Source organism: Palaemon carinicauda, chromosome 17 (genome assembly GCF_036898095.1).
Source record: "Palaemon carinicauda isolate YSFRI2023 chromosome 17, ASM3689809v2, whole genome shotgun sequence".
Lineage (NCBI taxonomy): Eukaryota > Metazoa > Arthropoda > Malacostraca > Decapoda > Palaemonidae > Palaemon > Palaemon carinicauda.
In genome coordinates this window covers 38351744-38365510 of record NC_090741.1, presented here as the reverse complement: position 1 = coordinate 38365510, position 13767 = coordinate 38351744, and the positions used below count along the sequence as shown (strand labels likewise).

Sequence of the window (13767 nt, the reverse complement as noted above, 5' to 3'; positions counted from 1 at the left end):
TGAGGGCAGTCAACAACCCAAAGCAGAGGACTTTGAATTGGTAGACTTCCACACCAAGGATAAGGAGGAAATCTTCCTTGAGGACCAATGTACTAGAATTTGGAAATATGCATCTCATAGATCTACTGAGAGCATGTAGCCATCAAGAGTTTGCCAAGTACAAACTCATTCAAAGATGAGAGGTCAATGACTTGTTTCCAGCATCCTGTCAACTTCTCAGCGAGGAACAGGTGACTGTAGAAGCCTAGATGAGTTGTAATGCGCTGTTCTCTCGCAGCTTTTCCACCTCTACTTGTTATATGAGGAATTTCTCGGAGGACTGATCATATGCAGGTGAAATCATCGGTGTCCGAGTGTGGGAAGTAAGAGACCCAATGAACTGAAGACAGTAACCGTCCCAAAGAACAGTTACCCCCCAAGGCCTCAGCTCTGCGATACTGCCATGTTGTCCATTGGCTCAACAGGCATCCCCCACTTCCTAGCAGTGGAGGCCTTCCCTAATGTCCTCTAGCTTCTCTTCCCCTTCTACTCTGGCTAAAATAGGGACAAAAGGGATTAGGATTACAGTACTAGGTCTCCAAAAGGACAATGGAACTGGGATAGACAACTTAGCCCTGGCAATCGTTGGAGCCTTTTTCATGGCAGATTTTAACTGGGTTGCCAGTCTGGTTTTTAGAGTTGGCCTTGAAGTGCCAGACTTCTAAAAGGAGACGGCCTGGTGGAAAAGGGAGTCATGGCTGTTCCTCTTCCACTTTTCCACTATGGCTTAAACTTCCTCAGAATGCAAGATTTCCTAAATCTTGATTGATGCATTTTTTTATGCTAGGGGTTCCTTTTAACCTATTTGTTTGGCAAATCTTGCTGCCATATCATTGTTTCTTTTTAGCACTAGGTTAGTCAAATGGTTTGCTGTCTGGTAGGCAAAGAAGGTGGCTGCCTTCGCTCCTAAATGAATTAGTACTAATCAAATTTATTTCATTGTTAAGAGAGGGATCATACTATTTGGGGTTTGCACTATTTGAACTTGTACTATTCTCGAAGTGACTGTATGAGAAAGATAAAAATGCCTTGAATAGGACTTAACAATACAACTGTATTCATTGCAACCAAAGACAAAAGTGAAGAGTCTTTGACAGGGGAGTGGGTGGGGCTAATTGCCAACACTCACCTCTTGTCATTAACTTTCTTATAATCAATTACAACGGCCATTCCAAATCCACTGAAGGCAGTTTTCTATTTTAAATGACAAAAGATTTCTATAAGTTTGAAACATATTACAATATCCATTAACTTTTTACATTAGTACAGTATATTACAACTTAAAACAATTCTAGAGTATAAATAACACATAGTATCTTCAACTTCAATTGCAATGTTCAGCATTAAGTACTGTACTACAGAAGGTCCTTAACTTACAAACTTAATCAGTTACAAGGTGTTTGTAAACGGAATTGTTTGTAAGCCAAATTTTGTTAAATTTTGGCCTGCCTAACCTTAATACCAAGCCTATAATTTAATAAACAGTCAGGTTTCATATAAAATAGATATCAGGTTATTACAAATGTTTTGCTTACTGTATTAAATAATATTGTTTTATTGCAGTATTTCTTTATCTGATCTTTGTTATTTTCAATTGGATTTAAGTTTGTACCTCCAGATGTGTATGTCAAATATTTGTACGTTGAACCTTCTACTGTACTATTTAATGAAGTATTGTATGAGATAGAAAGAACAAGAGAAAATCTTACCTTTCCTGTATTAGGATCGGGCCTCAGAAGTTCTAATGATCTTCCTCTTGACACGACAAGTTCCTGTGTTCTTGTTCCAGAGAAATTGCCATGCACTGCATGCGTTATGCCAGAGGCACGCTGCAGTGTTAAATTGTATAGATACATTTTTTACGTGTTCTTCTTAAATTACGATCTGGTTTTTCAATACTTTACAATACCTGAAAAAAAAAAGAAATGTTAAACAACTTGAATAATATTTAGGCAAATTTTAGGCACATAAATGTGTTCCCTAAAATAACAAATAGTTTAAGTTACTACTTAAAAAAATAAACACAGCTTATATCTCTTACAGCAATACCATAAGTAATGTAATTAGCAACTCAAATTAATACACATATTCAAAAAAAATATATTCTAAAAAAAACCCAGCAAATTCTTACTTGGTACAAGGGCTTTAATATACAAAATAAGGTGCTTCTGGTTTATTTGTAGGTAGTTTGAACAGTTTGGGTGATGGTAAGTGGCAGAAATTTGTCTATTTGGATAAAAACAAATCGACAACTGAAAAAACCATACATTTCAATAGGGTAACTAACACAAAAGATACAGCCTAACCTAAGATTTCCCCTTTACCTACTTACTGAGAGGGGTTATGATCCCCACAGGAATTTGTGACCTTACCCTAATCTAAGAAAGACTGTATCCCTGTGATGGCCTCCCATCCACCTTCCCTTCCGAAACTACTTTCCCACAATTACCAAAACAAAACCATTCAAAACACCCGGTCAAGGGTACAGGAGGGTTCAGCCGATAGACCCAAAGACTCAAGCGACACTCAAAAGGGGCTCGAGTCGCTGGAGTGGAAAGACCCTTTTAAACTACTCCTGAGCTCAGATTGACCCCTCAAAGGGGAAAGATCCAACCTTGTCAGTTTGAGCTCTAATTAAAAAGTGTGTGACAGCCTTTACACCAGAGATTGAGCGAAGCTTTCTTGGCAAAAGAGGATGAGGAGATTTGCAATTCATTGCAGAGAGGCTTCAACCTGAAAAATATTTCTACTACAATGCCACTAGCAGAAAATGAATATGGTAGCTCTACCAGCACGTATAACAGCAGCACCAGAAAATATGGATGCCAACAAGCACTTGAGAGCTGACAATATAACCTAAAACTGAAATCGTCCACAGACTGTGTAATCAGTAAACCAGGAAAGCAGGCAGAGAGACTGAGGTATCTAGTGGAATTTATTGAAAGGTGATCAGAATGCTGCCGATTTCCCTGGGATGGGAGAGCAGCTTACTGGAAGATGTTCTAGAAGTGTAGTTCTGAATCAACTGGGAGGCAAACAGGTCCATTGACGGCAATATAAATAATGAAAGAAGCCTTTCTGCCAGGATCAAATTGTTTTCTTATTTTCTACCTCCTTTAAATCCTGCTAGGCAATCATTATCTTCCTCATATATTTTTAGATGATTTTCTATTTCCTTTTTCATCATCATCATGAATATCTTACATGAACTTTTTAGGTTAACATGATACATCAATGTCTAACGAAACTGGAATTCGCTGTAAGAAATTGACAAGTGCTTCCTAGTAAGGCATTTTGCTATGTATGATTAACTTACATATTGATCAATTAAAATATGAACCCCACTTCACTGTCTCCTCTAAGCACATTGTTTATTTTTGGGAAACTGATGGTGGATTACTGTCCAAACATTGTTTGCATTTGCTGTTTTTGTGTTTTGTATGGCATAATAATTACCTGGTTTTATTACCCATAAAGAGATTCCAAATATTTCTGCCCAATTTCCCAGATGTTTTACAAGAGCCATTTTTTCCACAGCTTCAGTTCCAACATGACTGAAGTCAGAGCAAAACATCTCCCAGAGAGGAGTTCAATGCTTAAAAATTTTATCGTAATTTCATCTATTTCGGTAATTGATAACGCAGAAAAGCTATTGTTGTTCCTGTTTAAGTAAATATTCCCGAAATAATGACCCACATAATTGGCACGCTCAGCACACCCATGTACCCCTTGCCAAAACAGAGAAGTGATATGTTTATTTGCGACCGAACCAAGCCACGGCGGAGCAAAAACCACCTGAAGGACATAATATAATTATACGTTATTATGATACTTTAATAGAGACCCACAAGGTTGGCGTACACAACACATCCCTGTACGGCTTGCCAGAGCAGAGGAGCAGTGAGATTATACTGTATTTACTTGTGAGCAAAGCTAGCCACAGCAAACCAAAAACCATGAGAGGGACATGATATAAATTATAGGTAATTTTGGTACTTTAATTTCCCACCACATAAAATGTTATTTTCATTAGTAAAATAAATTTTTGAATATACTTACCCGATGATCATATAGCTGTCAGCTCTGCTGCCCGACAGAAAAAACCTACGGGCGGAATACGCCAGCGATCGCTATACAGGTGGGGGTGTACATCAACAGCGCCATCTGTCGAGTAGGTACTCAAGTACTCTATGTCAACACAGAACCAATTTTCTCCTCGGTCCACTGGGTCTCTATTGAGGAGGAAGGGTGGGTCCTTAAATTTATGATCATCGGGTAAGTATATTCAAAAATTTATTTTACTAATGAAAATAACATTTTTCAATATTAAACTTACCCGATGATCATATAGCTGATTCACACCCAGGGGGGTGGGTAGAGACCAGCATATATGTTAACTTAAGAGCTAAGTATTCCGTATTTCATTTTAGCAGTTATTCAAAATAACAAACATAAAATTAATAAGTACCTGGTAAGGAAGTCGACTTGAACAATTACTCTGCCTTTTTTAAGTACGTCTTCCTTACTGAGCCTCGCGATCCTCACAGGATGCTGAGCGACTCCTAGGAGCTGAAGTATGAAGGGCTGCAACCCATACTAAAGGACCTCATCACAACCTCTAATCTAGGCGCTTCTCAAGAAAGAATTTGACCACCCGCCAAATCAACCAGGATGCGAAAGGCTTCTTAGCCTTCCGGACAACCCAAAAAACAACAATAAAAAGCATTTCAAGAGAAAGATTAAAAAAGGTTATGGGATTATGGGAATGTAGTGGCTGAGCCCTCACCCACTACTGCACTCGCTGCTACGAATGGTCCCAGGGTGTAGCAGTTCTCGTAAAGAGACTGGACATCTTTAAGGTAAAATGATGCGAACACTGACTTGCTTCTCCAATAGGTTGCATCCATTACACTCTGCAGAGATCTGTTTTGTTTGAAGGCCACTGAAGTTGCGACAGCTCTAACTTCATGTGTCCTTACCTTCAGCAAAGCATGGTCCTCCTCATTCAGATGGGAATGAGCTTCTCGAATTAAAAGCCTGATATAATAAGAAACTGCATTCTTCGACATTGGTAAAGAAGGTTTCTTAATGGCACACCATAAAGCTTCTGATTGTCCACGTAATGGCTTAGTCCGTTTCAAATAGTACTTAAGAGCTCTTACTGGGCATAGTACTCTTTCTTGTTCATTTCCAACCAAACTAGCCAGGCTTGGAATTTCGAACGATTTGGGCCAAGGACGAGAAGGAAGTTCGTTTTTGGCTAAAAAACCAAGCTGTAAGGAACATGTAGCCGTTTCAGATGTAAATCCAATGTTCCTGCTGAAGGCGTGTATCTCACTGACTCTTTTAGCTGTTGCTAAGCAGACGAGGAAAAGAGTTTTCAAAGTGAGATCTTTAAAAGAGGCTGATTGAAGTGGCTCGAACCTTGCTGACATAAGGAATCTTAGTACCACGTCTAAGTTCCAACCTGGTGTGGCCAACCGACGCTCCTTCGTGGTCTCGAAAGACTTAAGGAGGTCCTGTAGATCTTTGTTGTTAGACAGATCTAAGCCTCTGTGACGGAAGACTGCTGCCAACATGCTTCTGTAACCCTTGATCGTGGGGGCTGAAAGGGATCTTTCCTTCCTTAGGTATAACAGGAAGTCAGCTATCTGAGTTACAGAGGTACTGGTTGAGGATACTGATTTGGACTTGCACCAACTTCGGAAGACTTCCCACTTCGACTGGTAGACTTTGAGAGTGGATGTCCTCCTAGCTCTAGCAATCGCTCTGGCTGCCTCCTTCGAAAAGCCTCTAGCTCTCGAGAGTCTTTCGATAGTCTGAAGGCAGTCAGACGAAGAGCGTGGAGGCTTGGGTGAACCTTCTTTACATGCGGCTGACGCAGAAGGTCTACTCTTAGGGGAAGTGTTCTGGGAACGTCTACTAGCCATTACAGTACCTCGGTGAACCATTCTCTCGCGGGCCAGAGGGGAGCAACCAACGTCAACCGTGTCCCTTCGTGAGAGGCGAACTTCTGCAGTACTCTGTTGACAATCTTGAACGGGGGGAACGCATAAAGGTCTAGATGGGACCAATCCAGAAGAAAGGCATCTATGTGAACTGCTGCTGGGTCCGGAATCGGTGAACAATAATTTGGGAGCCTCTTGGTCATCGAGGTTGCGAACAGATCTATGGTGGGTTGGCCCCACAATGTCCATAGTTTGTTGCATACATTCTTGTGAAGGGTCCACTCTGTTGGGATGATTTGACCCTTCCGGCTGAGGCGGTCTGCCATGACATTCATGTCGCCTTGAATGAACCTCGTTACAAGGGATATGTTTCGATCTCTTGACCAGGTGAGGAGGTCCCTTGCGATCTCGTACAACTTCATCGAATGAGTCCCTCCTTGCTTGGAGATGTACGCCAGTGCTGTGGTGTTGTCGGAGTTCACCTCCACCACCTTGTCTAGAAGGAGGGACTTGAAGCTTCTCAAGGCCAGATGAACTGCCAGTAGCTCCTTGCAGTTGATGTGTAACTCGCTTTGAACCGCATTCCACGTGCCCGAGCATTCCCGACCATCCAACGTCGCACCCCAGCCCGTGTCCAATGCGTCCGAGAAGAGAAGATGGTCGGGGGTCTGAACAGCCAGTGGCAGACCCTCCCTGAGGAGAATGTTGTTCTTCCACCAAGTCAGAGATGACTTCATCTTCTCGGAAATAGGAACTGAGACCGCTTCTAGCGTCTTGTCCTTTCTCCAGTGAGCAGCTAAGTGAAACTGAAGGGGGCGAAGGTGGAGTCTCCCTAACGCGATGAACTGGTCCAGTGATGAAAGTGTCCCTATCAGACTCATCCACTGTCTGACCGAACACCGGTCCTTCTTCAGCATGGACTGGATGCATTCTTGGGCTCGACTGATTCTGGGGGCCGACGGAAAAGCCCGAAAAGCTTGACTCTGAATCTCCATTCCTAGGTAAACTATAGTTTGGGATGGGACGAGTTGGGACTTTTCTATATTGACCAGGAGACCCAATTCCTTGGTCAGATCTAGAGTCCACTGTAGATTCTCCAGACAGCGACGACTTGACGCAGCTCTTAAAAGCCAGTCGTCCAAATAGAGGGAGGCTCTGATGTTTGCTAAATGCAGGAATTTGGCAATATTCCTCATCAGTTTGGTAAAAACTAGAGGTGCCGTGCTTAGGCCAAAGCACAGGGCTTGGAACTGGTATACGACCTTCCCGGAAACGAACCTTAGAAAAGGTTGGGAATCTGGGTGGATGGGGACGTGAAAGTACGCGTCCTTTAGGTCTAACGAGACCATCCAGTCTTCCTTCCTGACCGATACTAGAACCGACTTTGTCGTCTCCATGGTGAACGTCTGCTTTGTGACAAAGACATTCAGAGAACTGACGTCTAGCACCGGTCTCCACCCTCCTGTCTTCTTCGGCACTAAGAAGAGGCGGTTGTAGAAGCCCGGGGATTGATGGTCCCGGACTATGACTACCGCTCCCTTTTGTAGTAAGAGAGACACCTCTTGCTGTAAAGCTAGCCTCTTTTCCTCCTCTCTGTACCTGGGAGAGAGGTTGATGGGAGTCGTTGCTAGAGGGGGCTTGCGCAAGAATGGAATCTTGTACCCCTCCCTGAGTAACTTCACAGACTGTGCGTCTGCGCCCCTGTTCTCCCAGGCCTGCCAGTAGTTCTTGAGCCTGGCTCCCACTGCTGTCTGAAGAAGGTGGCAGTCAGACTCTGCCTCTAGAGGACTTGGAACCCTTCTTCTTACTCCCACGTTGACTTCCGGCACGAGCACCTCCTCTGCTGGAGGCTCTGCCACGAAAGGGCGGAATGAACCTTGACGCTGGTGTGTCCGTCCTAGGTCTAGGTACGGAGGGCAAAGGGGGGACTTTGCGTGCGGATGACGCCACCAGGTCATGGGTGTCTTTCTGGATCAAGGAGGCAGCAATCTCCTTGATCAATTCTTCAGGGAAGAGACACTTCGAGAGTGGAGCAAACATCAGCTCCGACTTTTGACATGGGGTGACTCCAGCTGACAAGAAGGAGCAAAGGTGATCTCGCTTCTTGAGTACCCCAGACACGAAAGAAGCCGCAAGCTCACTAGACCCATCCCTAATGGCTTTGTCCATGCAGGACATGATGAGCATGGAAGTCTCCTTATCAGAAGGGGAGGTCTTCCTGCTCAATGCTCCCAAACACCAGTCCAGGAAGTTAAAGACCTCGAAAGCGCGGAAAACTCCCTTCATAAGATGGTCCATGTCCGAAGGGGTCCAGCAAATCTTGGAGCGTCTCATAGCCAGCCTGCGGGGAGAGTCTACCAGACTTGAGAAGTCGCCCTGGGCAGAGGCAGGAACTCCCAAGCCGAGAACTTCTCCCGTGGCATACCAGACGCTAGATCTGGAAGCAAGCTTGACCGGGGGAAACATGAAGGATGTCTTTCCCAATTGCTTCTTGGACTGCAACCACTCCCCCAGTACCCTTAAGGCTCTCTTTGAAGAGCGAGCGAGTACGAGCTTCGTAAAGGCAGGAGCTGCTGACTGCATGCCTAAAGCAAACTCAGAGGGAGGTGAGCGTGGTGCTGCAGACACAAACTGGTCTGGATATAAATCCTTAAAGAGCGCAAGCACTTTCCTAAAGCCTAAGGAGGGAGGCGTAGTCTTGGGTTCTTCGATGTCGGAGTGTTGGTCGTCAAGATGTGCAGCTTCGTCATCATCAGAGATACCATCGTCTGAATGTTGAAGAGGAAGAGGCAACGGAGTGGGCTGGACAGCTGAGTCCGGCAGCACGGGTGCATGCGTGGCTGCACTGGACCCAACATCATGCCACTGTTGGTCAGTCTGAGAACTGGCAACAACCAAAGCTGAGTGGGTGCGCAAAGAGTCTATACCCGACTGTGGAAGGATAGCGGAGACCACCGTGGGTTGCGGAGGCTGACGCACCGCGTCAAAACACGGCAGCCAAACTCCACCCTCCTGTTGTTGTGGTAGCTCACGCACGGCAACGGAGTGCTCCGTGCGTCTGTGGGAGTCAGCATGCGTCTGGCAGGGTCGACTGCGCATGGGTGGAGGAGCTCTCACAGCCGGAGTGTGGGAGCAGGCAGCCTCAGCGTCTGCTGGGCGCACAACCGTGGCAGGTTGTAGGTTAACGGGTGCAGCGTCAACCTTCTCCGCAGCCGGAGTGTGGGAGCAGGCAGCCTCAGCGTGAGCTGGGCGCACAACCGTGGCAGGTTGTAGGCTAACGGGAGCAGTGTCAACCTTCTCCGCACGAAACTCCTGCATAACCGCAGCTAACTGAGTCTGCATAGACTGCAGTAAAAGACCACTTAGGGTCTACAAAAGCGGCAACAGACGGAGCTACTGTCCGTTGAGACTGAGGGTCTAAAACAGCGGGTGCGGCAACAGACGGAGTTACTGCCTGTTGCGGTACCACTTTGCCTCTCTTGGGAGGTGTGCAGTCGTCGGAGGACTGCAGCGAGTCCGAACTGACCCAGTGGCTACACCTGGGCCGTTGGACTAGCTCGGAAGGGACCTTACGCTTAAGAGGCCGTGAGACCTTGGTCCATCGTTTCTGTCTAGAAACCTCTTCCGCAGACGAGGACAAAATGGGCTCACTCGTCTTCTTGTGGGTGGGACGATCTCGGTAAGATACGTCCGAAACCACGGAGGGTACGTCTGTACGCTGATTAAAGCCTGTCGAACCCTTTGGTCGTACGACATTGCTTCTCCCCTGGGCTTGGGAGCTTGCAAGAGGTCCCGGACTGGGAGGACGACAGGCACGAACAGACGCACCCTCATGCGTAACACTGACACTTTTCACTGCACTGACTCTCACTTCACTTCCCACTGCACTTTTACCTTTCAACTCTCTGACATCAGCCATGAGTTGATTGCGGTCATTAGCCAATGACTCGACTCTCTCACCTAGAGCCTGAATGGCACGCATCATATCCGCCATTGAAGGTTGATGAGAGCTAGCAGGGGGGTCGGGTGCAACCACTACAGGGGAAGGAATAGGTTGAGGGGCATGGGGAGAGGAAAAATCAATAGAGCGAGACGAACTCCTCCTGAGCCTATCCTTCTCTAGCCTACGTGCATATTTCAGGAATTCTTGAAACCCGAATTCCGAAAGCCCAGCGCATTCCTCACATCGATCTTCCAATTGACAGGCTTTACCCCTACAATTGGAACAAACGGTGTGCGGATCGATAGAGGCCTTCGGAAGACGCCTTGAACAGTCCCTAGCGCTACATTTCCTGTACTTGGGGACTTGAGAAGGGTCAGACATCTTGAATTAGTCAAAGGGGGGGATTCAAAATCTATCCAAGTCGTCAACAAATAATCCAAATCCAAAAAAGAATGCAAGGAAGTATTGAAGATAACTTCTGCACAGCGATAGCTAATAACTAGAGATGAATACTTCACCAAATAACGTGAAATTCAATCCAGAAAACAAGAGCGTATTCAGTAGGTCTTGCCGGTGGCACGACAGAGAGAAAATTGGTTCTGTGTTGACATAGAGTACTTGAGTACCTACTCGACAGATGGCGCTGTTGATGTACACCCCCACCTGTATAGCGATCGCTGGCGTATTCCGCCCGTAGGTTTTTTCTGTCGGGCAGCAGAGCTGACAGCTATATGATCATCGGGTAAGTTTAATATTGAAAATGAACCTTTTATAATGCATTTCTGACCTGGTTTACCACTGGAATCCCCCATAATTGTTTTTCATAAGGGATGGGTAGAAGGTAAATTTTTATAATTCAACAATACCTTCTACAGCTTTTTTATAATGATTTCTGGCAGAAATCCAGTTTTTTTAGTTTTGGTGGGTAGACTACCATAACTTAAAACTTATGGTTTTCCGCTATATATCGTCCTCAATTATGTAATTATGCTTGAAACACCTTAAAATATACCATGTACCAGTCTAATTGTATAATGTTTTAATTAACTTTTTTAAACATTGTTTCTGCCAGTCATCGACATAAAAAAAGCAATTGTAATAATAGAGTAACTGTAATAAAAAACAATTAATAATAATGAAACACTCAAACCACTGCAGGTTTTGTTTGCCAGGATATCTTTCCATCCTATATTACCTATGAAGTCATTCATAACAGCGATTATCGTATTAAGAATACCTCCTTAGTTAATTGACCAAACGATATTTTTGGCTTTTGCTCTGGTAACCGGAGGACTGACCCAGGCGGAGGATTGGCCCACAATCTCTGGTAAAACTGCCCCAGAGTGGTTTGGAGGACTGACCCACAATGTTTATTTATACTAAAGTGCATTTATTATTGAAGTTATTTGATTAAATATAACATATGGATTCCATATAATATTAACATTTATATGTTGTAATAAAAACTTTTATAAGTCATTGGTAAATTTTATATATTTGCAAGTAGAACCTTGGATAGGGGTTGTGACCTGGGAAGGGAGTCCCCCCGGCTAGGGGTTGTGACCTGGGAAGGGGGTCCGGGGGCTTGCCCCCACCTAGGGGTTATGACCTGGGAACTTCTAGGTTAGGTTAGGTTAGGTGGGATTGTTAGGTTCTGTACCCTTTTTAATTACATATTCATACCCCATAAACACATATATTTGATAAAAAACAGTAAATAAAATATCAATGAAATATCAAACTTTTTCTAAATAAAATCATGTAATAATACCAAAGAATTAGTTTTAGAAAAGAAAATAAACATTGTGGGTCAGTCCTCCAAACCACTCTGGGTCAGTTTTACCAGAGACTGTGGGTCAATCCTCCGCCTGGGTCAGTCCTCCGGTATTCTTTGCTCTGCCATATGCTCGCTCGCTATTAAACATCATCTTATTGTTCCTATATAATGGCAAGCGGAACATGTTTCACCATGCACGTTATTTCGGCGTCAATTATCAACTTTACAAAGTTAGAATTTGATTACCTCAGTCAATATTACCCAAAAATTCATGGTTATGAAAGATAAACGAATATACAGTACTAGTAATGATTTACCGAAATATGCTGGTTAAAATAAATTTAGTTTGGGGAAAATTGTGAAAATGTAAAATAAAACCGGATAATTCATGAATGGGTGGGTTTCCGCAACATTCGTGGTCAGAAATTGATAACACACAAGGAAGCAAGTAGTAAAAATATATGCTTCCTGAGGTAGTGCGTAGGTGGTCTGTTCAACAATTTTTTGTCAGCCAAAATACTCGCCCACTTGGATACCGGGGGTAGCGCAGTATGTACTGCTCATCATAACAGAGGAACAATAATATGTCTTATAGCGAGGGTAGCAAGATAGCGGAGCAAAGACCAGCAAGTGAATAATTAGCATTGGTACACTAATCAAGATACTCGTAGATACAACAAAAGATACTTCGAGATTCCCACCCCACTATTACCGGTTCCAAGTACATAGGAGCTTGATGTTTTTCTTTTTTTTTGCGAGCAAAGCAAGCGCACGGCAGAGAATAAACCATTAGATTTCGATGAGTCCTTAATGGCTTTTGCCCCACTGTGCGATAGCTTTGCTCATGTAAAAAGAAAAATATAATGCTCCTACGTACTGGCAAGCGGTAATGGCTGGGTGGGACTCTTATCAAATTATTATTATTATTATTATTATTACTATCCAAGCTACAACCCTAATTGGAAAAGCAAAATGCTATAAGCCCAGGGGCTCCAATAGGGAAAAATAGCCCAGTGAGGAAAGGAAATAAGGAAATAAATAACTGAAGAGAACAAATTAACAGTAAATCATTCTAAAAAAAGTAACAACGTCATAACAGATATGTCATATATAAACTATGAACAACTTCAAAAACAAATATGTCATATATAAACTATAAAAAGACTCATGTCCGCCTGGTCAACAAAAAAGCATTTGCCAATGAAATATGGGTGGCGACGATAGGAAGTATTCTCATGTATTATGGGTGTAACAGGGTCCATGTATTTGGCTAGAAATTAAATTATCACATATTTAACATAGCTATAGGTCTTGGGTCATTTGCCCTTGGTCTTTGCTATTTTTTCTTAGTAGAATACGCTACCAAAGGGTTAGTAAGTACACGAATTACCATAGCCTATGGTAGACATAGCAGCAGGATATTAAGCCAAGACAAAATTTATTTATCCAGTCACAGATGCTTCATACAATGAACACACGTTATCTCAAGCACTTGACTAGTCGTTAAATATTAAAATTCAATGAGATATTTGGATACTTACGAAAAATAAATTACAACAACGCGATACCACACAAGCCGCTAAGTCAGACGGCTTCTTCTTCAATGTAAACAAACTAGAATTTGGCAGACGTAAACATTGAAATATCTCCGGGTTATTATTATTATTATTATTATTATTATTATTATTATTATTATTATTATTATTACAAGCTTGGTTACAACTCAAGTTGGAAAAGCAAGATGTTATAAGCCCAAGGGCTCCAACAGGAAAAAATAGCCCAGTAAGGAAATGATACTAGGAAATAGAAATACCACAAGAGAAATAATCAACAATTAAGATAAAATTCCTTAAGAACAGTACCAACATCACAATAGATCTTTCATGTATATATTTTAAAAACTTCAAAACAAACGACGAGGAGAAATAAGATAGACCAACATGCCCGAGGGTACCCCAAATCAAGAGAACTCTAATCCAAGACAGTGGAAGGCCATGATACAGATGCTATGGCACTACCCAAAACTAGGGAACAATGGTTTGATTTCGGGGTGTCCTTCT

At 43.2% G+C, this 13767-nt stretch overlaps 1 protein-coding gene across 1 annotated transcript in view; it reads right to left on the bottom strand.

Annotated features, from left to right (window-relative positions):
* Sf3b3 (splicing factor 3b subunit 3) overlaps positions 1 to 13312 on the bottom strand; it is a 162220-nt gene extending 148908 nt beyond the window's left edge. Inside the window, exons 1-2 of the mRNA XM_068390881.1 lie at positions 13249 to 13312; positions 1749 to 1948 (exon numbers count right to left, since the gene is read on the bottom strand). Of these exons, the coding sequence (XP_068246982.1) occupies positions 1749 to 1895 (147 nt within the window). The 5' untranslated portion in view covers positions 1896 to 1948; positions 13249 to 13312. The remainder of the gene's footprint in view (positions 1 to 1748; positions 1949 to 13248) is intronic.
* Positions 13313 to 13767: the final 455 nt, after the last annotated feature.